Below are 21,112 nucleotides of genomic sequence, written 5' to 3'. Positions count from 1 at the left end.
AGGTAACAAATGGTGGATCATGTGATCTTAGCTCCCTGTGATATAACTGCGAGGCACCTGAGTACCCAGATTGTGATCACATCAGAGGTGGGTTTCAGCAGATTATGACCAGTTCTGGAGACCGGTAGCAGAAATTTTGAGTAGTTCGGAGAACCGGTAGTAAAAATTCTGACTAGCCCTACCACCATCTATTCTCTGCCTCCCAAGTCCCAGCTGATTGGGAGGAAATGGGGATTTTGCAACAACCTTCCCCTGGATTGGGGAAGGAATGGAGATTTTACAGTATCCTTCCCCTGGAGTGGGGTGGGATTGGAGATTTTACAGTATACTTCCCCTCCACGCCCACCAAGCCATGCCATATCCACCAAGCCACACTCACAGAACCGTAGTAAAAAAATTTGAAACCCACCACTGGATCACATGACCGCAAGGACGGCTGGAACTTCAGAAATCGGTCGAATGTCCATTTTTTTCAGCACCACCATACCTTTGAATGGTTGCTGAGCAAATGGACATAAGATAAGGATCACCTGTATGTTTGAAGTGCTACACAGCTGTAAAAGGATATTTTTAATAGGAGATGGAATGATGATTCGGTAAGTAAGGGATGAACGTCCACAATATCAAACAATTTCTCTAGAAAACTTTACACACTTATCCCCTTCGTTTTTGCATTCCTCATTGCTATCCTCCTCTTTGTAAAAGGAAACAGGAACTGCTTGTTAAGAAATCACATATCACTCCGTAAGAAATCATACCCATATTTTAACATTTCTGTCACCAGCTATTCTTGCACCCTCGCTATTTTTAACATTCTCATAGCATTTATGACTTCCTTTTCATCATTTTTATTTGATACTACAAATTACTGAGTTTGTTCCATCTTCACTTTTCAACATATCACTGCTTATTCCCATATAAATGTCTAAAATAGTTCTTTTTACATTATCTCGCTTCGGTTTTATTCCAAATCATTTCAAATCATTTCATCACTTTTATTATTACTTCCATTACTTGCTCTTCACACTCTTCCCCAACAATTTGCTGTTCCCCCTGCCACAGCTCTGCATTTTCTCTGCCTCTTTTAAGCTTAACCATTCCTTGATTGCTTTGATTAAATCCTTTGCAATCATCTTTTTTTGTACAATGAATCTGTCATCGTGTTTTGCAGCATTCATTCCTTTCTATGCATTTCTTTTCTTTATTCATTGATGGTGATGTCAAGAAGATGATCTTTTCACCTGCATCATCTGGACCAGGTTTTTGGCTTTTCATAAAGGATAGATCTTCCTTATCTTTTTTTTTTTCCTTCAAAGAGCTCAAATACATCTTTAACCAGGAAAGAAATTGGCTCATGACTGAGCAACTTTGGCTCATGGATGGATAATTAAATGCTACCATTTGTTGAATTGCGGAGCTGATCCTGACTGGCCTGGAGCAACAATCCATCTATTTAACCAAAGCAAACCTAATATTTCATTTACCTTGTATGCACCTATACTGATCTCATTTTCTTTTTGACTGCCTGTTAGCATTCAACCCCTACTCCTCTTGGTTACCATACACAACAGCTGTTATTGGTTTCTGTTACAACAAGCTATTTTGTAAAACAGACGGTAGAATTGCAGAAAATCTGCTAGCATTTTAAAACTGTTTTTGCAATGCATATTGTTTTCCATTTTTGCAGCAAAATCGTTATTTCAAATTTATTTTTGAAAAAAAAAAAAAACAAGTTGCTATGCCATTACATCAGCACAGCCCCACTCAAGCAACTAAGTTTATATAAGACCATTCCACCATCAAAAATAAGACACTCCATAACCTTCATAAATGTTGTATTCAGTACTCAGGTTAGCTGCCTTGCCCAAATTAAAAAAATAATGAAAAAAATAAATGTAAGATGTTTTATAAGAACTTATAATTTAATTGATCAGTACCATATCCCTTGATCAGGAGATTCAAGTTGGATTTGAAGAGGACTTAAAAACTTAAGGACTCCCAGATGTCAGCATACCATTGAGGGACAGAAATTCTGTTAAAACTCTGCCTATGAAACTTTAAGAACAAAAACCACATTAATCGTATGTGTATATTTAGTCAGTGTACATTCAGTACACTGTCAAAACATTTGCAAATATGTAGATATAGTTTTATGTCACATATCATAAAACCGGCCAGTGCTAGATATTTACAAATATGCTGTTAGAGAATGACTCTTTTTAAAAATAATCTTTTAAGATTAACTGGTTTACTATTTCAACCTCCAGCACTGAGGCAGAAACAATTTAATTATGAATAAACATCTCTAATAGATGGCTGTTTTACCCCATAATTTTTATTTTAACTGACAATAGTTTTCTAGCCTTCATCAGAAAATATTACACAACCAGACTTCATAAAAAGAAATAATACTTTAAACCAGACAAAAGGTTCCTATAATCCTAGGATTTTAATTGCTTTTTAATATATATTATATTGGCACAATTTTATATACATGTTACATTTTGAAAATAGAAAATGACTTTGGTATATAATAAAATTATTATATAGTTTGAAGGACAGCACATACAGTTTTAAGATAAATAAACCAATATGACCCAACCTCACCCTTGCCCCTCTTAAAGCTTCAAACCTGACAGAATATTAAACGTCAATTTCATAAGATTACCATTTTTAAGAAATCTGAATTATAAACTGCTCAAAATTTGAACCAGAGCAAATAACAGTAAAACAAACATTAATGGATGAGGAGAAATGGGGAATATGCTATTTGGCTTTGTCTTGTCTATCCCAATCTTACCTGACTGCAGAACTTTGGCAGAAGATGCGTTGTTGCAGGATCCCCTAAATTGAGAACTCTGCACAAAGATAATTCTGAATTGTGTAGAAATCCCTATAAATACAACTAGCCTCCAACTGTGGAGCCCATGATTCCACTGTATGCATGGTAGGAGGTAATAAGATAATATAAAGATACAGAACCAGCAACTTTTTCACTCTCACTCCCATCCTTCTACTAAGCTCCACTTGTATGAGGGCCAGGTCTCTTTTTATGATGATTGAATCTTGCTTCCTATTGACCCCAACTGTGGATTCAGTGTTGAATGCCCTCTCTTTATAAATTGTTTAATATCTACTTTCCTTCTCACGTGCTGAGGAAACAAAGAAGGATCTCTAAGTTACTCGTTTCCTCTCATTTTTAAAAAACCTTTTAAAATGGAATCATGTTTTCAGAGCAGATTTTTGTCATTTAATTAAAGAAAAAAAGAATGAGAAAGAATCAATAATTCCAGCTCTTCAATCTCCAGGGAAGAAAAACTGACAGCGAAACAAGTTAAAGAGATATCCAGGAGGTAAATCAAAAGCTATCCATCAATATTCCTTCAATTAGGATTAATAAAAAAACAAAAAACAAAGTGAGCAGTTAAATTTATTACAAAAAAATGCCCATGAAACCAAGTGTGCCATGTGTATACACCTGCCAAAAAAGCCAGCAGCAATTTCAAGCCATGCTTGGGGATGATAATGCTGTACATGCCAAGAAAATTAGAATCTCTAGAGGCCTTGATTCTCTCCAAGCCTGGTTGTTTGCTTGCATATACTTCATTGTATCATCACCAGTGCTAAAGAATATGGAGTTTATTCCCTGTTTATATATAGTAGCTTGCCCTGCCAGTGTTGGTGGGGATGTGATTTTCTTCTTGGTAGTTTCTTAGGTATTGTTTTCTGCTTGATTGTTTGTCTGGTGTTAATCCCTGCTTATCTGGGTGTAGGTTGCTGGGTGTGTAGGCAATCTTCAGCTTGACAGTAGATAAGAGATCCCCTTTCTTCTGAATTCCATTTCCTGCTGGCACTGTTTGCTGAGTGTCTCTTGGTCCAGAATGTAAATAAATCTCTCTCTCTCTCTCTCCCTCCCTCCCTCTCTCCACCCCCCCCCCCACAAACACAACATACATTGTAATATTTGTATTTTAAAGATGTTTAATTAAACATGGAGCTATGTAAATATGAATGTAGTAGGAGGTGAAGGACTAAGGAATTTGGACTACTTTGAACTTGGGCTGTAATTGTTGGGATCTGGGAAGGAAAGTGGGCATCGGGACGTGGGTAGCATATGGTGAACCATTCTTCTGGCTCCTGAATACTTGGGGAAGGAACAGTTGAGGACAGTGCTGAGGCTCACTCTGAAGAGTAAGTGTTGTTAATGGAGTGGCCTTTCAGGGGTTGGTGGTAGACTAGGAGATGAGTGTGAATGCATGGGGGGTTTGGCTTAGAAGAAGACTAGGGGCAGGAGAAGAAAGGGCAGGCAGTAATATTCAGGCCACTCTCTTAGGGTCCTGGAAAGCACTTAAGAACCTTTACCATATTTTGATTGCTCAGATTTGTTTGTTTTTTCCTCCAGTGCTATTACCTTTTCTTACATTCTGTTGTTCTGTTTTTAATCATATTTTGGATGTTTGCAAGGCACCCAGAGTCTTTTGAAGTGGGGCAGCTGCAAAAGATCTAATTAGTAATATGCAATGCTTAATATTCTTTTATACAACCAGATTGTGTTGGATGGATTACTGAGAGTAATTTATCCTGAAGCCTCCCTGGCAAGTCTGCTTTTCAGGTTTTGCATCTCTTTTCATGATCTCTCTCCTGAATAAACTTATCTGAATCCTTCCATGTTTCGCTATGGTGATAACATTTGGAGGTGAATAATTAATGTTGGTTTTTGTCTCTGTTAAACAAAATAATAACCAGGATAATTTGAAAGTATGTGACGTTATTAACATTAACATCCTATTTTTAAACATCTTATTGAAGCAGTTTAACAAAATAAGAAAATTGCCCCTCTAGATTGTATCCAATAAATCAAAGAATGCACTTCTACAACTGAAATTGGGGCATTGTTTTATTTAAAGTGATTGTTAAATTTGGAAGTTTTTGAATATGCCACACAGTTTTCATATATTAAATCTTAATAGGATTTGTAATACATTGTTTTAATGCATTTCCCCTGTGATGAAGTATAACTATGATTTATGGAGAATGAAGTATAGGTTTGATTATTCTGTTTGAGTTTTATGATTGAAAAATTAAATAACTTGAAAAAACTTACAGTACTATATATGAGGAGCATTCACTATGGAGATTTAGTAGGCCTATATGGAAGAAAATCTAGTAGGCCTATATGTAAATAGGGATTTCGTATTAAATAAAGGTTTTCAAAGTAGCATCACATAGATACTGCATAGATTTAAATTTACTTTTCCACTATTCTACTCTAGCTTCTATCCCATGAGTTTTTGATTTATACTCTATAAATCTCAGGCCCGAACAATCAAAGATTAAAATTAAAAAGAAACATCTGAAAGGAATGTACTAGGAATGTGTTTGTCCAAAAAACACTAAAACACATGTCAGTTAAAATCAATTAAAAATCAGTTAAAAATAACATTAATAAACAAAGCCAAATCTATTGTCCATATTCCTTATTCCATTTGCTTTCTAAGGGTGAATCTAGATTTTAAATCTGTAAAGTGCAGTTTTTATTCTATTTCATGTTTTAAAATGGAAAAATACCCGCACACAAACGCATAGAGACATATAAACATGAGTCAGCTTGCTACTTTAATATTAAAGAAAATACATAGATTTAGAAGAATGGATGCACTGATTTACTGTTATGTGTTAATTCAGCCAAAAGGACATTATAATTGAATAATGTATTGTTTAAGAATCCCAATTTAGTGTTAAATATGAACCTGGCAATCCAAGGTTGAATACATAGAAATGTTAGGACATAATAGCTCTGCTCTATTATATCCAAAGCAGTTAGAATTAAGTTCAGTTCCAAATATAGAATACCTAGTAGTGAAAGAATTGTGCTTCTACAATGCAGAAATATTTAAATGTGAAAATTATATAACTTTTAGAATAGAATAGAGCTGGAAGGGACCTTGGAGGTCTTCTGGTCCAGCTCCGTGCTCAAGCAGGAGAACCTATACCATTTCAGATAAGTGATTGTCTAGTCTCTTCTTAAAAACCTCCAGTGATGGAGTCCCCACAATTTCTGAAGGCAAGTTGTTCCATTAGTTAATTGTCCTCACTTGCCACAGTAAGGTAGGTGAACATTGGGCTCTTAACTATTCAAGTGATGTATTATAATGTAAGTCAATTTAATTAAGGCATTATCTATTCCATTTAACATAGATGAGAGATTCAGCTTTCATACTAAATTTTCACCTATGGGACATTCTAGTCAACTTTATTCTTCCATTAAATGGCAAGATATAGTTCAGCCTAGTCACTTACCGAGGGACGTATTTCTAAACAGGTTACACATAACAGAGACCGCAGATTTCCAACCAATTAGACCTCACTAGCTCTCTCCAGGATCTCATTGTCTCCTGCAGAAATGAATGCCAAGTCATGGCTGCAGAAATCAATTTCAGCAAATGAACAGAAGTTAAAAGCAAATTAGTTCTTCTGTTTTACTCAGCACACTGACAATTTTGGTTTAATTCCTGAAAATAGAAAATATGCTGCATCTAGACAGGAGTCACTGGGAAGACATATGCCTAACCTCACACTACATTTTACTCTGACAGATTGATTTTCTAGGCACACAGAACTCAACAAAAACTGTGGTTAAGTTGGCATATTAAAAAACAAATGCATATTCCTGCCCTCCCCCCAATCTAAAAAGATTGCCACAGTCTTGCTATGATTAGCAACTATAAAACTTGCTTATTATATTTCTTACAGGCCATGATTAATATGAAATCAATATTACATTGGAACACAAACAGTTCAGGCTCTATATTCAATGCAATTCGACATCCCAAGGCAATCCTCAGTATGTTGCTTCTTGACCTAGTCCCCAGCACTTCTTTCTAACCCTAGATGTAAACAATATCTATTTATTTATCATGCAAGTACCCCTAATGCAGTGGTGAAATCCAAATTGTTTTACTACGGATTCTGTGGGCATTGCTTGGTGGGGGTGCCAGGGGAAGGATACTGCAAAATCTCTATTCCCAAGGGAAGGATACTGCAAAATAAGAGCCTTGGTAGTACAGTGGTCTAAAGCACCCTGTTATTAAGAACAGCTCCTGAAATTACTGCAGGTTCGAATCTCGCCAAGACTCAAGGTTGACTCAGCCTTCCATCCTTTCTAAGGTAGGTAAATTGAGGACCCAGTTGTGGGGGCAATAATCTGACTTTGTATAAATATACAAAAGAATGAAGGCTATTGCTTAGCGCATTGTAAGTCGCCCTGAGTCTCCGGAGAAGGGCGGCATATAAATCAATTTTTTTTTAAAAAAAATCCCCATTCCCTCCCCACTCCTGAGGGAAGGATATTGCAAAATCTCCATTCCCACTCCACTCTGGGGCCAGCCATAGGTGGTATTTTCCAGTTCTCTGAACTACTCAAAATTACGCTACCGGTTCTCCAGAACCTGCTGGATTTCACCCCTGTCCTAACGAGCCACCATTTTAACTTACCCTCCTTCTCAGCCTTCCTTACCAAATTTGTCATAACATTCTCCCTATAAATTAAATTCATATCCCTTACCATTTAGTCAAATTTCAGACTGAGGTTCTCAACTATTATATGCTGTTATGCATCTCATATCTTTCCAAGTGCAGGACATGATTCTCACAACAATAGACACAGACCAGGCTCTTTAATAATAATGGCAGAATATCCTAGCTAGAGATCAGAGTTTGCCATTTTCCTAGAAGTCTAAAAATTCAAAGGTGCTTTAACAGATCACTCAGCTTCTCCACAAGAAATGGGTAGATGTTATTATCAATTACGTATAACTGCCTACATGGCTTTTGTTTCCTACTAAGAAAACACTATGCATTATTCTATTTTTTAAAATTTATTTATTTGCCAAACACGTATAAGATAACAGATATAAGTATAAACATGATTATGAATACAGGATAAGAAAACGAATAAATGGGGACAGTAGGACAGGGACGGTAGGCACATTGGTGCGCTTATGCATGCCCCTTACAGACCTCTTCACCAGTGTTATTCATCGTTCTGGATTAAGTGACTGAACTACAATTTGACATACTTATTTTGATTGCCTTCTGTTTATATGACTCAACCTTCTTCATCTACATTTGACACTCTTCCTTTCTAAATGTGGTTCTTCCCAAGAATTTTTTAAGGATTCCAAGCAGCCATGGGTTTTTTTATTTTTTGGGTTTTTTTGCCTGAAAAAGGGGGAAGCAGAAGCAAGCTGCAATTTTTAACAGAAGCAGCAGCAGGGATGTAAGCCCAAAGGTCCAGATGGAAGGAAGCAAGTTAAAATCTGACAAATATAAAAGGAAGCTTCTCAAAATTATCTGAAAATTGCCTGCTGGTGGCGTGCTGTCCTTTGGCCATTTCTGCAATCTACATACTCAAATGTCATATTGTACAGTTACAATTCATTCGTATTAATAAAATGTGTTTGTGTCACGGACAGTCTTCCATCAAAAGCAACCATCATCTTATATGTATATAATAAAGGTGATCACTTTTTACATGCCGGTTTTGTCAATAAACAACAATGAGCTTCACATTTTCTTCCCCTCTTCTGCATCTCAAGTTTTAAACAAACTAGAATTCTGCTCAGGCAAAAATGTCTGGTGTGGCTGAGAGGAAAGGAGAAGGTAAGCATATACCTGGGTTTTTTTACACAGTGAAAAGCAATGTTTCCCATTATGTCTGGGCAAGGTCTATAGCCCTATATAAACTAAAAGCTCTAAGTCCGTGATGGCGAACCTATGGCACGCGTGCCACAGGTGGCACTTGGAGCCATATCTGTGGGCACGTGAGCATTGCCCTAGCTCAGCTCCAGCACACATGCACGCGCTGGCCAGCTGACTTTTGGTCCTTCCAGGCCCACCAGAAGTCAGGAAATGGGCTGTTTCTGGCCTCCGGAGGGTCTCCGGGGGCAGGAAGGCTGTTTTTGCCCTCCCCAGGCTCCAAGAAAGCCTTTCGAGCCTGGGGAGAGTGAAAAACAGGCCTTCCGATTCCACTGGAAGTCGGGAAATGGGCCGTTTCCAGCCTCCAGAGGGCTTCCGGGGAGGCAGGAGAGGCCGTTTTTGCCCTCCCTAGGCTCCAAGAAAGCTTCTGGAGCCTGGGGAGGGTGAAAAACAGGACTACTAGGCCCACCGGTAACCTTTCTGCCATTGCGTGCCAAAAGCGTAGGGAACGAGGGGGGGAGGGGGTCACGAGCGCATGCGTGGGGGTGGGGCACAGGGGGCATTGAATTATGGATGTGGGCACGTGCGCGTGCGATCCCCTCACATTCTCCCCGCACACATCGGCAAAAAGGTTAGCCATCACTGCTCTAAGTCAACCATATGTATAAACCACATCTACTTATATAATAATAATTCTTATTAATACCAGTTTTCCATCTAGCTATCCTTGAGATTTGCTATGATATCAACTCACAGAATTCTTAGGAATTCCACTCTGAACACATCTGAATGTCGAACATATCTGGAATGGTTGATTTAATGCAAAAAGCAAACATATCCAACATACCTTCCTCTTCCTATTATTCCCACAGCAACAACCTTGTGAGATGGGCTGAGAGAGTGTGACTAGCCCAAGATCACCTGGCTGGCTTTCATGCCTAAAGGAGGACTAGAATTTATGGTCTCCCATTTTCTTGACTGGTGTCTTAAAATTACAATCTTGAGTTCTATCGTATCAAGTTTCAATAATAGTAACCGTACCATATTTGCTTGTTGCTTTTGTACTAGGGCTTTAAAATCTCTCTGCTTGTTCTCCATCCTCTAACCACTGGTGTACAGGCAACTGAACCTTTTAGCATAGTTCTTAGGTTTGCCTGCTGTATCTGCTGGTAAGCACCCTTCCTTCAAAAAACTTTCTTGCTGTTGTAAGGTTTACTGCCTTCAACCATACTTCTAGTTCAGAGGTACAAAATACCTTGGAAACCAACCAGGTTTCATTCATTGTTGCCTTTACTTTTAACGTACCTTTTAGTAGTTCAAGCAACAGCTTCTTATCACATTTACAGTGGACATTTCCTCTGCACTTTTAGTTAACTGTAGTTCAACGTGTTACAAACATACAAATGAGAGATATATATCGGAATGGACAAAATGGATTGATTATATACAGAAGAAGTATCCGAATAAGAAGATTCATATAGCTTATGAATGAAATAATATTAAGTAGTTTATGTTTGTTTTTTCTGAGTTATAAGGAGTTAAGGACCTAGGGAGAACATGAAATGTAATAATTTGTTAGCACATTTTAGTTCTTGGTTTGTGAATGCTATACCCTGTGCTCGTTCTGGGAAGTCTAGGGAGGGGGGTGGGGGGAGGGAGGGGAAGGGAGGGTGGGAAGGGGAGGGGGGTTGAGGGGGGGTGAAAATGTTTGTACTTTTCATAAAACTTTTCAATAAAAAAAAAAAGTGTTACAAACATTCATGATAGTTATTTTAAAGAAGCCAACTCCAGAAAATAGGTTTTGAAATAATAACAATTACTCTAATGTTAATCATAGTTTAACTTTTCAGCCAGCAGTCTTCAAAGAAAAAAAAAAATCAAAAGTTATAATGCCTAAAAATATAGGAGTAGAAATAGCACAGCCACACCCAACCCATTTAATTGTACTTGATAAATCTTAACGGATGAACACAGCCAAAGAAAATCTTCAACCCATGTAACTATCTTAACAGACTTCCAAGTAGTATCTTTTATCCACTTATTTTGTCTGTATGCTTTGATGATACTGTTCTATTTCCTATATTTCTATTTCCTATATACAATTTCTGCAGGTTCGAATCTTACCAGGCTCAAGGTTGACTCAGCCTTCCATCCTTTCTAAGGTAGGTTAAATGAGGACCCAGTTTGTGGGGGCAATAAGATGACTTTGTATAAATATACAAAAGTATGAAGGCTATTGCTTAACGCATTGTAAGCCGCCCTGAGTCTCCGGAGAAGGGCGGCATATAAATCAAATTAAAAAAAAGAAAAAAAAATTGAACATTAGCAATTGAGAGTTTACTCACCTCACTGTTGTGGCCTCTTAAATTGAAATTGATTCGCTGGGGTGTGTTTCTGTCCTTTCTACAGTGGCTGGAAGTGAAGGTAACGCCCACTACTCCCCTGCCATTTCCTGTGGCCAACCAGCCTTCCTCGTAATATCGCCTCCGGCATACAGGTTTCTCCTTTTCACTTTTTGGAACCCTGCCTTTCCATGAGAGGCAGAGGATGTTGGAATCGCTGAAGAGAACAGGTCCATGTTCCACTGCTGCGTACATGCTTCGTTGTATTTTTCCCTTTTGACATAAGAAAAGTACTATGTCTAGTGCAGCAAATATAAATAAATCTCTTTGCGGTTGTAGTTTCTATCGATAGGACCAAAAGTTTTAAGACAGATCAGAATCGAGGGGGGCTGAAGCAGAAGAGAAGATCAGTTTTTATAAATATCCACCAAATGCATAGTGAAAAATTTCCTTATAAAAGATGATGACGGTTGGCTAAGAAAATGTAACACTTAAAAAAATGAAAATCAGTCAGATTCATGTTGATTTGGAGTCAGTGGAGTGAGGGGTACACTTGTCCTTTGGAGAAACAGCTACTGCAGAAGAGGCGCTCCGGGAAATGGTGAGCCGTCTTTTTGCTCAATTGGATAGAACCACCATGCGGCCTGAGATTTCCAGTATAGCATTACGCAATTCCAGAGACAAAAGTTTGCAGAAGTGAAGGTTTTCAAGTAACTTAAGGCTTTAAAAAGATTTCCTCCAGTCGGACTTGTAAACCCGGAGCGTATTCATTTATCTTTCCCCAAATCCACCCTCTGGCATGTTATTCCCACCAGACCAAAATATCTGCTGCTAAAGCTGAGAACGATTGCATAAAGGGGAGAAAAAAGGCACACAGACTGTGCAAGACCACAAGCCAGAATTCGGTGCAGTTAGCAACGTGCCAGGCCAGATGGAAAAAAAGCCCTTTCTAAACTCAGCTGCTCACTGTTCCACCCAGACCATTTGCAATCCGAAGGAAGTCCCATTTCTTCGGCAGCCGGTGGCATTCTTGCCGATTCCACAGATGACCCAATTTATTACGCTGCCTTGCCTGCTTCCCCACAAATTGTTGCCGCGCACAGGCGTAAAAGCAAAAGTGTCTTTTCATTTAGCAGGTGGTTTTCTTTTAAAACTTTTTAAAACCTTTCTAAAGGTTTTAAAGCAAGAACATTTGCCTGGGTGACTTATGAAGCCTTCTCTAAAACAGCGGGCTGTTGACTTTCCCCTTTTGCTGGAAAATCTGTATCCTCAATGCTAAAAGATGAATCAGAATTAAAAGCAGGTTGAGTATTTTATTTACTGAACAAGCGTGTTGAAAAAAAAAAAAAGAAAGAAAGAAAGGCAAAATGGCCGATTCGGAATAAGTGTCGGGCTAATTTTTTAAAAAAACAAATTTTATTTTGTTGTGCTGTTGCCCACTTTGCTTCCTTGGTTCTTCAACTCCTTCCTTACTGGCTTCTTTAGAGCTCAAATGCATAATTCTAACCAATACATTTGCGGCAGTGGAGTGTATTTTTAAAGTGTTCCAAAAGCTTTGAGTACTATTGATGATCAAATATTTATTTGTATTTGTACCATGTTAACAAGGAATAGAGAAGGAAAAATAGCAAGCTCCATTGTCAAATTTAATACAAGCGTGAACACCGAAGGTCAACCTCGAGAGCGTTCTCATTACCCCTTAGCTTGTTCTTTAATCATTACTGTAAAATTATTTGTCACTCCTTAATTGGCAAACAATTAAGTCACAGTGACTCCAATTCTAATACAGCAAAAGATGTGATAATTTCACATAATTCCTCCTTTGGGAATAATGACAATATCACTCTATTTCCTGCTCAAATTTTATCACTTTCTTACATGTTCTGGTGCCATTTACTCTGTTCAGAGACTGTTTAGCTCTGTTTGCTTTTTGCAGTTTTTTTTCTTCACTCGTTGCAGATCATTTGGGAGGCTGAGCACTAGCAGCAGATGGTACTTCATGGATTTTTGGTCCTCATAGCTGTCAGATTGCTATGCTGGTGCTTGCAATAACTTTCATAAATTGCAAAAATATTGAAGTTTGCAACAATCGATTTGAATGGCTGCAGCAATATGTTTGTGGGTGTGTATAAGGACCCACAGACACATATGTTATTATAATCACACCTTTAGTTTTGGCAATTGGACTATATCTGGTTTCACCATTTAACTATGGTAGTTGTCATGTCTCACTCAGTCAGGATTTTCTGGATGCTTCCAATTCTGTAAAATAAAAAAATAAAATAAAAATTACATGCCTGTCAAAATATCAGGGGAGAATGTCAATCTAGTAAGTCCTTGTTTAGTCATATTCACAGGTATGGTCTAAATTTATGATTTTTGTGAATCTAAATAAAAGTATTTGGATTTATATTGATTTCAAAAAATGGCAAACACATCAACAAAAAAAGAGCATAAATTTGGTTTTTTTGACAAGGAAAGATGGAGTATGAGTGAAATATAACTAGTTTTAAGACAATTTTTAGGCAAAAGACATAAAACATTTGAGAAAGGTCAAAAGTCTATGTTTTTGCCTTTTCTCCCAACCCTTCCAAAATACATTTTGAGGAATTGCTAACACAAAATTGATTGTTAGCTCCCCAAATATTAAAAGCATTTCCATATTATTTGAATTTAAACAAAATATTGGAAAATCGAGTAAGCTATTCTTTAGATACAATATTAGTATTTTCCACTATTCAGTTTTTATTACAACAAATACATTTGCTGAAATGTGCTTGGTATTAGAGGATAATAATATCCTTTTGTATTTAATTCTAAATGCATCAAAAGAAAATAAGATTGGTTAATAAACATGGAATGGGGAAAGAAAATAGGGAAAGAAGAAAGGAAAGGAAGAGTTTATTTTCAAAAGTGAAAAAAAACATTTTATCAATTTTTGTGCTGATCCAAAAAAATGCAAATACACACACACACACACACCAGTAACCTCTGGAATATTCCATGTAAATCCAAAATTCTATAAATAGAGAATTTGTACTTTCTAGCAGCAACTGTTGCATAAGGTATAAAATCTTCCTTGATTGCTTTGAAACAAGAACTTCTATGCTGTTCCAAAACTACGTACTCTTCCCAAAATGCAGTACAAATAATTATACTGTAGAATAGAATAGAATTTTTTATTGGCCAAGTGCGATTGGACACACAAGGAATTTGTCTTGGTGCATATGCTCTCAGTGTACATAGCACGGTGAAGTTAAAGAATTTCTTTTCTACTTGAGGGCAAACTCTCATCTAGATGCTTAGAAGCTTCCTACCTAATTAAGACACCTCAAAGCAAGCACAGATATATAAAAGGGCAAAAATATTAGGCAATGGGCTGTTGGTTTTGTCAGACATCGCTGGTATGATATGGGTCCTATGTGTGAACTGGATATGCTGTGCGAAACCAGGCACAACTGGAAGAGGATCCTGCAGATGAAGACCTGCAGAAGCAAGCAGGATCTGAAAGAGAGGTCCACAGAACAGATAGGAAAGACAGCACAATTCAGAAAAGGCAGACCAGATGTATTAGCAATAGCATTTAGACTTCTATACCGCTTCACAGTGCACTACAGTCCTCTCTAAGCGGTTTACAGACTCAGCATATTGCCTCCAACAATCTGAGTTAGTCAGAACAGCTTGACAGAGTGCTACAATTACAAGAAGTCTGTGGCATTCATGTTTTTCCCTGTTTCTTTTCTTCTCCCTATGCTAAAGGCAAGCCCACAATACAAAAGTACTGAAGCTGTATCAAAGTTGTGATAAGGAACACTACTGTGAATCAGGAAAGTGGAGAGCAAGACAGTTAAGAAACTGTAAAAAGCTTGATATAGAGATTGTCTGTATAGTTCGTTAAGCTAAGGCCACTGTATATATTAGAAATAAACACAAATTGTTTACCTAAAAGTACTCTACCAAATAAACATCACTATAATTTAGAGAACAGTGTACAAGTCTGGAAAACCCCTGTCCCTTATCCCAACACATTCATGTATACCTAGCAGGTTAACTGTGCAAGAAACTGTGAGAGATAGTTCCAATAAAGTGAGAAAGAAACAGCCTGAGGTAAGACTGATCCTCTGCAACAATCACATATGTTCAGTGCTCTCACCGCCCAAAGTGTTGGTCCTTGCACCTACTATAAATATGGTTTTCATTTTACAGCAATAACACTTTCATGGGGAAGGAACAAAATTCAAACTTCTAGATTCAAACCAGTCCTAGTTTTTTGAAGCATCACGAAGAGCTGGCTGCTAATTCCTTGCTCCTGTACCAAAACCAAGTGGCACAGCACCAGAACCAATCAACGAGGTGGAGAACCACCTAGATCACTGATGGGTTACAGCCAGCTCTGACTGTCACACCAATTTCATCTGGAATTGTAACAACAGCGCTGGCAAAAGCAACTTCAATCACCACTTTCTGACCCCTTCCATTCTTTGCCTGACAAGTATGGTTTAAGTCCAGAAAGGCTTATGATCTTCGTAATTCAACACAAATTATAACTTCTGACAACTCCCAACCCAGAAAATAGAGACCAGAACACTTCATCATTGGATTTTCCAGACAGAGGCAGATCCTAAAAGTTTCAGAAGAAATTCATGTGCCCTGCCTTCTACAATAATTCCATTTGTCGTACCCCCACTTTTGCTTCCTTAATAAGTTTTAGCTGGATCCAGAAATATAGTGTTTATCCTTAGATCTGAAATAGGAGTGTGTATCTCATTGTTCAGCCAACTCTTATTTGCCTTAACTCTTTCTGTCACCAGCTGTTATACAGCGGCTCCCAAATTCTTATTTACTGATATTTTATATTTCCCCAGGCAGTTTGCAGGATTGCCAAGTTTATATGCTGCCAAGCTTGCACATCAATAAGTCTGACTCTGTTAAAATAACAATGCTACTTGGAGTTGCACTTTTGAAACACTATAATCAGGTATGCCTTGGTACTGCTTTTGGAAGGATGCCCGCTTCCTTACTAAGAATTTTAGTATACCTCTTTTGGTATTGCATTATAAATGTAAAGCATGATATGCTGTAGATTCATAAAATAATTATTCTAGTACATAAAGTAACAGTAAAGTTACCTAAAATTTTGAAGGCAGCTAATAACATAAAATGGCACATGGTAATGTAACTACTATAAATACAGACATTCTAAGTGGGTTTACAAAGATTTAAGACTTCTTAAAGTCTTAAGGAAGTTGCAGTATAAGGCTTTCTAGGTGACTTGTACTGCAACTCCCTTAAATTTTAGCCATGCGGCCCTTGGCTGAATTATACTAGTATTTCCCAAAAACTAAGGAAAAAATCCACATAGTGAGGCTCCAGTGATATCCAGGAGAAAATGTATGTGATGTTAATGTTAACTACTTTCATGTATTGTGTCCTATTCCATGTTCAGTTACACACAGATGCAAACTAGAAATTACCTTCGAGTTAAACTAGAGTTAAACGTTCACAACAATAATATGCAGGTGCCTTATTATTAATTTCTCAAATGGCAATTCTTTCTTAAGAACATCTGGCCATTTATTCAAGACATTATTGAGTGTTTGCACTTGAGATCTCATTTGTTAATTTGTTATAAATAAAACACCCAGAAATTATTGAGAGCTGAGCCGCAAACAAGTTTAATAAATTGTTATTATAAATTTGCATTCTTAAAGTTCAAGAATACAAATGCCACTACCCTTAAGCAGTATACAATATTGGATGAATATATAGTAGCATTCTAAGTTGCAATTCTAGAGCCACACATTCTATGGGATTTACCTCCCACTCTATGGGATTTACCTCAGAATAGATATGTATAAAATTATGTCGCTAGAAAATAAATGCTGGTTTAATTTAAGAGACTATTTTCCACATTACAGAAGTAGCAGAAGAGGTTACTGCTTATCCTCAATTGAATTTAAGAAAAGAAAAAGAAAAACAGCCAAAGGCAGACTCATAAGAAGCTGAATAAAAAATCCAGTGTTTTTCCATTTTGGAAATAATGGATTTGCTACGATTTCTCCTTTCTCTTCCATCTTCACTCAGTCTTCTCAGCACCCGAGGTTTAGGTAGATGCTGGGGCTCAGCACCCCCAACAGCCCCCCTTCGGGATGCCATTATGCTTTAAGGGAGATTCGGGTTAATGTCAGCATTCCAGAACACCCCCACTCCGAGTAAAGACGCGGAAGCAAGCATTTTCCAAAGTTCTCTTTACTACAGTAGGTAAACTGGCACATCTGGGAAAACCTGAATCTGAAAGGTCCAGATTTTCCCTCAGTAAATTAAAAACCCCCAAACCATCCCCTCACTCCTCAGTCAATCACATGCTCCAATCAACGTCCGTCCCATCTCGACTCAGCACTCCGACCACTCCTTCTCCAGATGCCGGATCGCCCTGACCTTGACTGACAGGAAGAATGCTATTATGTCTACCAACAACCCCACTACTAAATCCCCCCTCCTACTTTCCCATACAGGAGAAGGTGGCAGCATGGAAGCTTCCGGGCTAATATGGTTTTCAAAGCTGACAGGATTACATTACAAATCTGAATTTGAGTTTTAATGCTGGTTTTAATATGGTAGTCTGATTGTATGTTTTATTTATATTTTTATTGTTCTGTGAACTGCCCAGAATCATATACATGGGTAGCTGTACAAATTGAATCAATGAAGAGATAGCGATAGACAGACAGAGAAAAGAAAGACAGAGAGATAAAAAAGTCCATAAGTGTTCAGAGTGATTAAAACACTGTGAGGAATCATCTGTAGTTTTTTGGTTTACTGATATCATTATATTTATTACATCCAACATACATGTTCTTTCACACACTCTTTGCATTTAAATCCAAGGAAAATGATTAGTTCCGAACTAATATCATATGATGAGCAGTAGGTTCTCCTAATCAGTTAGAAAGCAGGTCCAGAAATCAGGATTTAATTTTTCTACACTTCACTTAAGTACTCCACTCTTGGTGTGGAAGCCAGCGTTGCAGCAGTGGCCTGGAAAATTTATTACACCAACTGCATTCATTCCTAGAGGTTCAGAACAATCTATAATGGTACATGTTCCATTGGTATGCCATACATGCCCTATACCAGGGTGTCAAACTCGTGTTGTCACGGCAGCATCATGTGACGTATCAGGACCTTTTCCCCTTTGCTAAATCGGGAGGGGGTGGGGCCAGCACGTGATACATCCGGCCCGTGGGCTGTGAGTTTGACACCCCTGCTCTGTACAGTATAGCATTTGAAAATGTTTAGAAACCTCAGTAGTCCAGTTACAGTTACATTATTGACTGATGTCAGTTCTAGAGCTAATCCTTCTGCTTCAGTGGGTACGGTTCCAGGTGTGCCAGGTTTGGCTTATGGTCACTGTCTCAAACATTCACAGCCCGGGAAAACAGCCACACTTAAATCACTTTCAACCAAAACTGAGGCACAACCAGTTCTTTGGAGTACACAGAGCTGCAGTGAATTTTAATAGCAAAAATTTACTGGCTGCAATATATATTTGCTATTTTTTACATACATACACACAAACTCATCCACACTTACCTACAACCTTCTCAACTAGGGCAGGCACAAGCCAGAGGGATGGAAACCTCCAAGTCTGGATCCAAAAAATACTCAAAGAAAGGGCAGGCTTCTGGGCCCCTTTTATTCCCCCAAAGTCCTTGCTTTGATTATTTACAAGATAAGCAGCTACTTTTGCCTTGTTGATTTTCAAGTCTGGTAGATGTTGATGGGATTTGGGGAGGGGTTTCCCAAATGTTAGGCCCAACTTCTTTTGTCTGATTCAAGTGACATTTTCCTTTGTTTCCTTAAAGACTTGGTTCCTTCTTATCTATCTCCTGAAGGAACCTTTTAGGCAAGATTCCTGGCTTTTTGTCTTCTCCTGCTTATGTGCCTGCTTCATTTTTAGTAATGGCAGCTTCAGCTTTCACTGTACCCATCTATTTATGTTAGTTCAAAGTGGGGAGAGGATGGGATAATTTTGAAATTCTTCAGACCTGTTCATATTTATAAAATGTTTTGATGTAAGTTTTGAAGAAATTTTGTACCATATAATCAGTCATCAAAATTTCTTCATAAATTAGATCAAAGATTTTTTTAAAAAAAATAAGCATGTCTGAATAATTTCAAAGTTATCCCATGCTGTCCTATGTCAAACTGCCTTTCATTATCCTTTCATTATTTTCAAAGGCCTGTTTGTAAGTGGTGGTTGCCTGTTTGGGTCTCCAAGGAATTCGCATGTGTGAGTTGAAACTAGCAATGATCTAAGACCAGACAAGATTGTTGTAAAAAAATAAGGGGGGGGGGAGCAGGGAATGTAAATGCCTTTCATATCTTTGCTATAAAATAAGTGGCAAGAATTTCATTAAGGGTAGGAGAAAGAAACATAAGCTTTAAACTGAATAAAGGGCTTGCCTGCTAGATTTTTCAGTAGCTTATCATTCTTATTGTGGGTTCTTGTGTTTATATTAAAACAACTAGTTCAGCAAAGGAATTTATGCTGTGTTCCTGCTCCAGATCTAGCAGCCATAATGGCAGCAGCAGTTACACTTCTTGCCTGACAAACATGATGTGTTTACCACCTTCTTTGCTCAATGTCATGTGAACATCTCACAAGGACCTGAGGATATTCCCATGTCATGCAGGATTTATAATTGGCTGTTTGATAGAGGAAGTGATAAAACTGACAATCCCTCTCCTGCTGCAGAACAGCTCAAACCTGGACAACAAAGCCCTCAAACCTAGAGGGCTAATTTCGATGATCTCATCAAACAGGGGACAGACAACTGCAAAATGTGTCACCTGCAATAGGTTAGTAAGTGCTTTGCATGAGAATATTTTCTGGACTTGCGGTTGCTAGCTAGGGATGTGGGCTGGAATTATAAAAAAAAAAAAGATTAACTGACTACTTTAAAGAGGAAATATTAAATGAAACAGGACCTCAGAGATTTCGTCTGCATTAATCCAATTCTGCTTGGGGATCAATGGAAGACTCAAAGAACTGCGGCAAAGTACATACGAGAGAGGAAATGCCGCTATTATAATTAATTTCTTCTTCCTCCTGCCCGTTGAGCAGAAGCTCCAAACACTGAATTTATGCAGCTGGGAGTCCCATTTTCCTCCTCATTCCCGCATACATGGAATTTCCCATCTTAATGCTGATTGTGCTGATTTGTTTGGGAGGGGAGGGGAGATGAGATTCTGCTTCCAACTGTATCATAAACCTGGGACACAAGATTCCTGGAAAATGCTGCTATGTTGTGTCAGAAACAGAATTAGTTACCCTAAAAAAAATTCTCGATGACAACTTGCAGAGAGCTTCATTCAATCATCTTTGTCCCCAAACAGTGCTCTGACTTTTTTTTTGCTAACAAGTCTGGTTCCCCGCTATCTGCTCAGTTGCCTTGAACTGCGAGATGGGTGACAAATAAATTTAATAATAATAATAATAATAATAATAATAATAATAATAATAATAATAATAATTCTTTCTTTAACCGGTACAGGGTCCATTGCAGTGGTGGGTTTCAAATTTTTTTACTACCGGTTCTGTGGGTGTGGCTTAGTGGGCATGCCAGGGCTTGCTGGGCGTGGCTTGGTGGGCGTGGCAGGGGAAGGATACTGTAAAATCTCCATTTCCTCCCCAATCCAGGGGAAGGTTACTGCAAAATCCCCATTTCCTCCCGATCAGCTGGGACTTGGGAGGCAGAGAATAGATGGGGGCGGGGCCAGTCAGAATGTATACTACCGATTCTCCAAACTACTCAAAATTTCCGCTACCGGTTCTCCAGAACTGGTCAGAACCCACCTCTGGTCTAGTGTTATAAGTTCCTGAACTCTGTTAACTCTTAGGGATCACTAACCTCTTCCCCTCATTTCTGCACTGTCAAAATCGATACAAAAAGCACCCATTTTTACCAATCTGGATTTCAGAGGAATTTAAATCAAGCTCACGTGACAGAGGGTCTGGAATAGTTGACATCCAGTATGGGAAGTTTGGCTGTGACACCGTGCTATTCATC

The 21,112-nt window shown here is 38.1% G+C and overlaps 1 protein-coding gene across 1 annotated transcript in view; it reads right to left on the bottom strand.

Moving 5' to 3' along the window:
* Positions 1-21,112, bottom strand: part of TULP4 (TUB like protein 4) — a 92,724-nt gene that overhangs the window by 45,307 nt on the left and 26,305 nt on the right. The window contains exon 2 of the mRNA XM_034428559.3: positions 11,043-13,301. Coding sequence (XP_034284450.2) covers positions 11,043-11,294 — 252 coding nt within the window. The 5' untranslated portion in view covers positions 11,295-13,301. The remainder of the gene's footprint in view (positions 1-11,042; positions 13,302-21,112) is intronic.

Source organism: Pantherophis guttatus, chromosome 1 (genome assembly GCF_059756535.1).
Source record: "Pantherophis guttatus breed Tessera chromosome 1, ASM5975653v1, whole genome shotgun sequence".
NCBI lineage: Eukaryota > Metazoa > Chordata > Lepidosauria > Squamata > Colubridae > Pantherophis > Pantherophis guttatus.
This window is presented reverse-complemented; position numbering and strand designations above follow the sequence as displayed.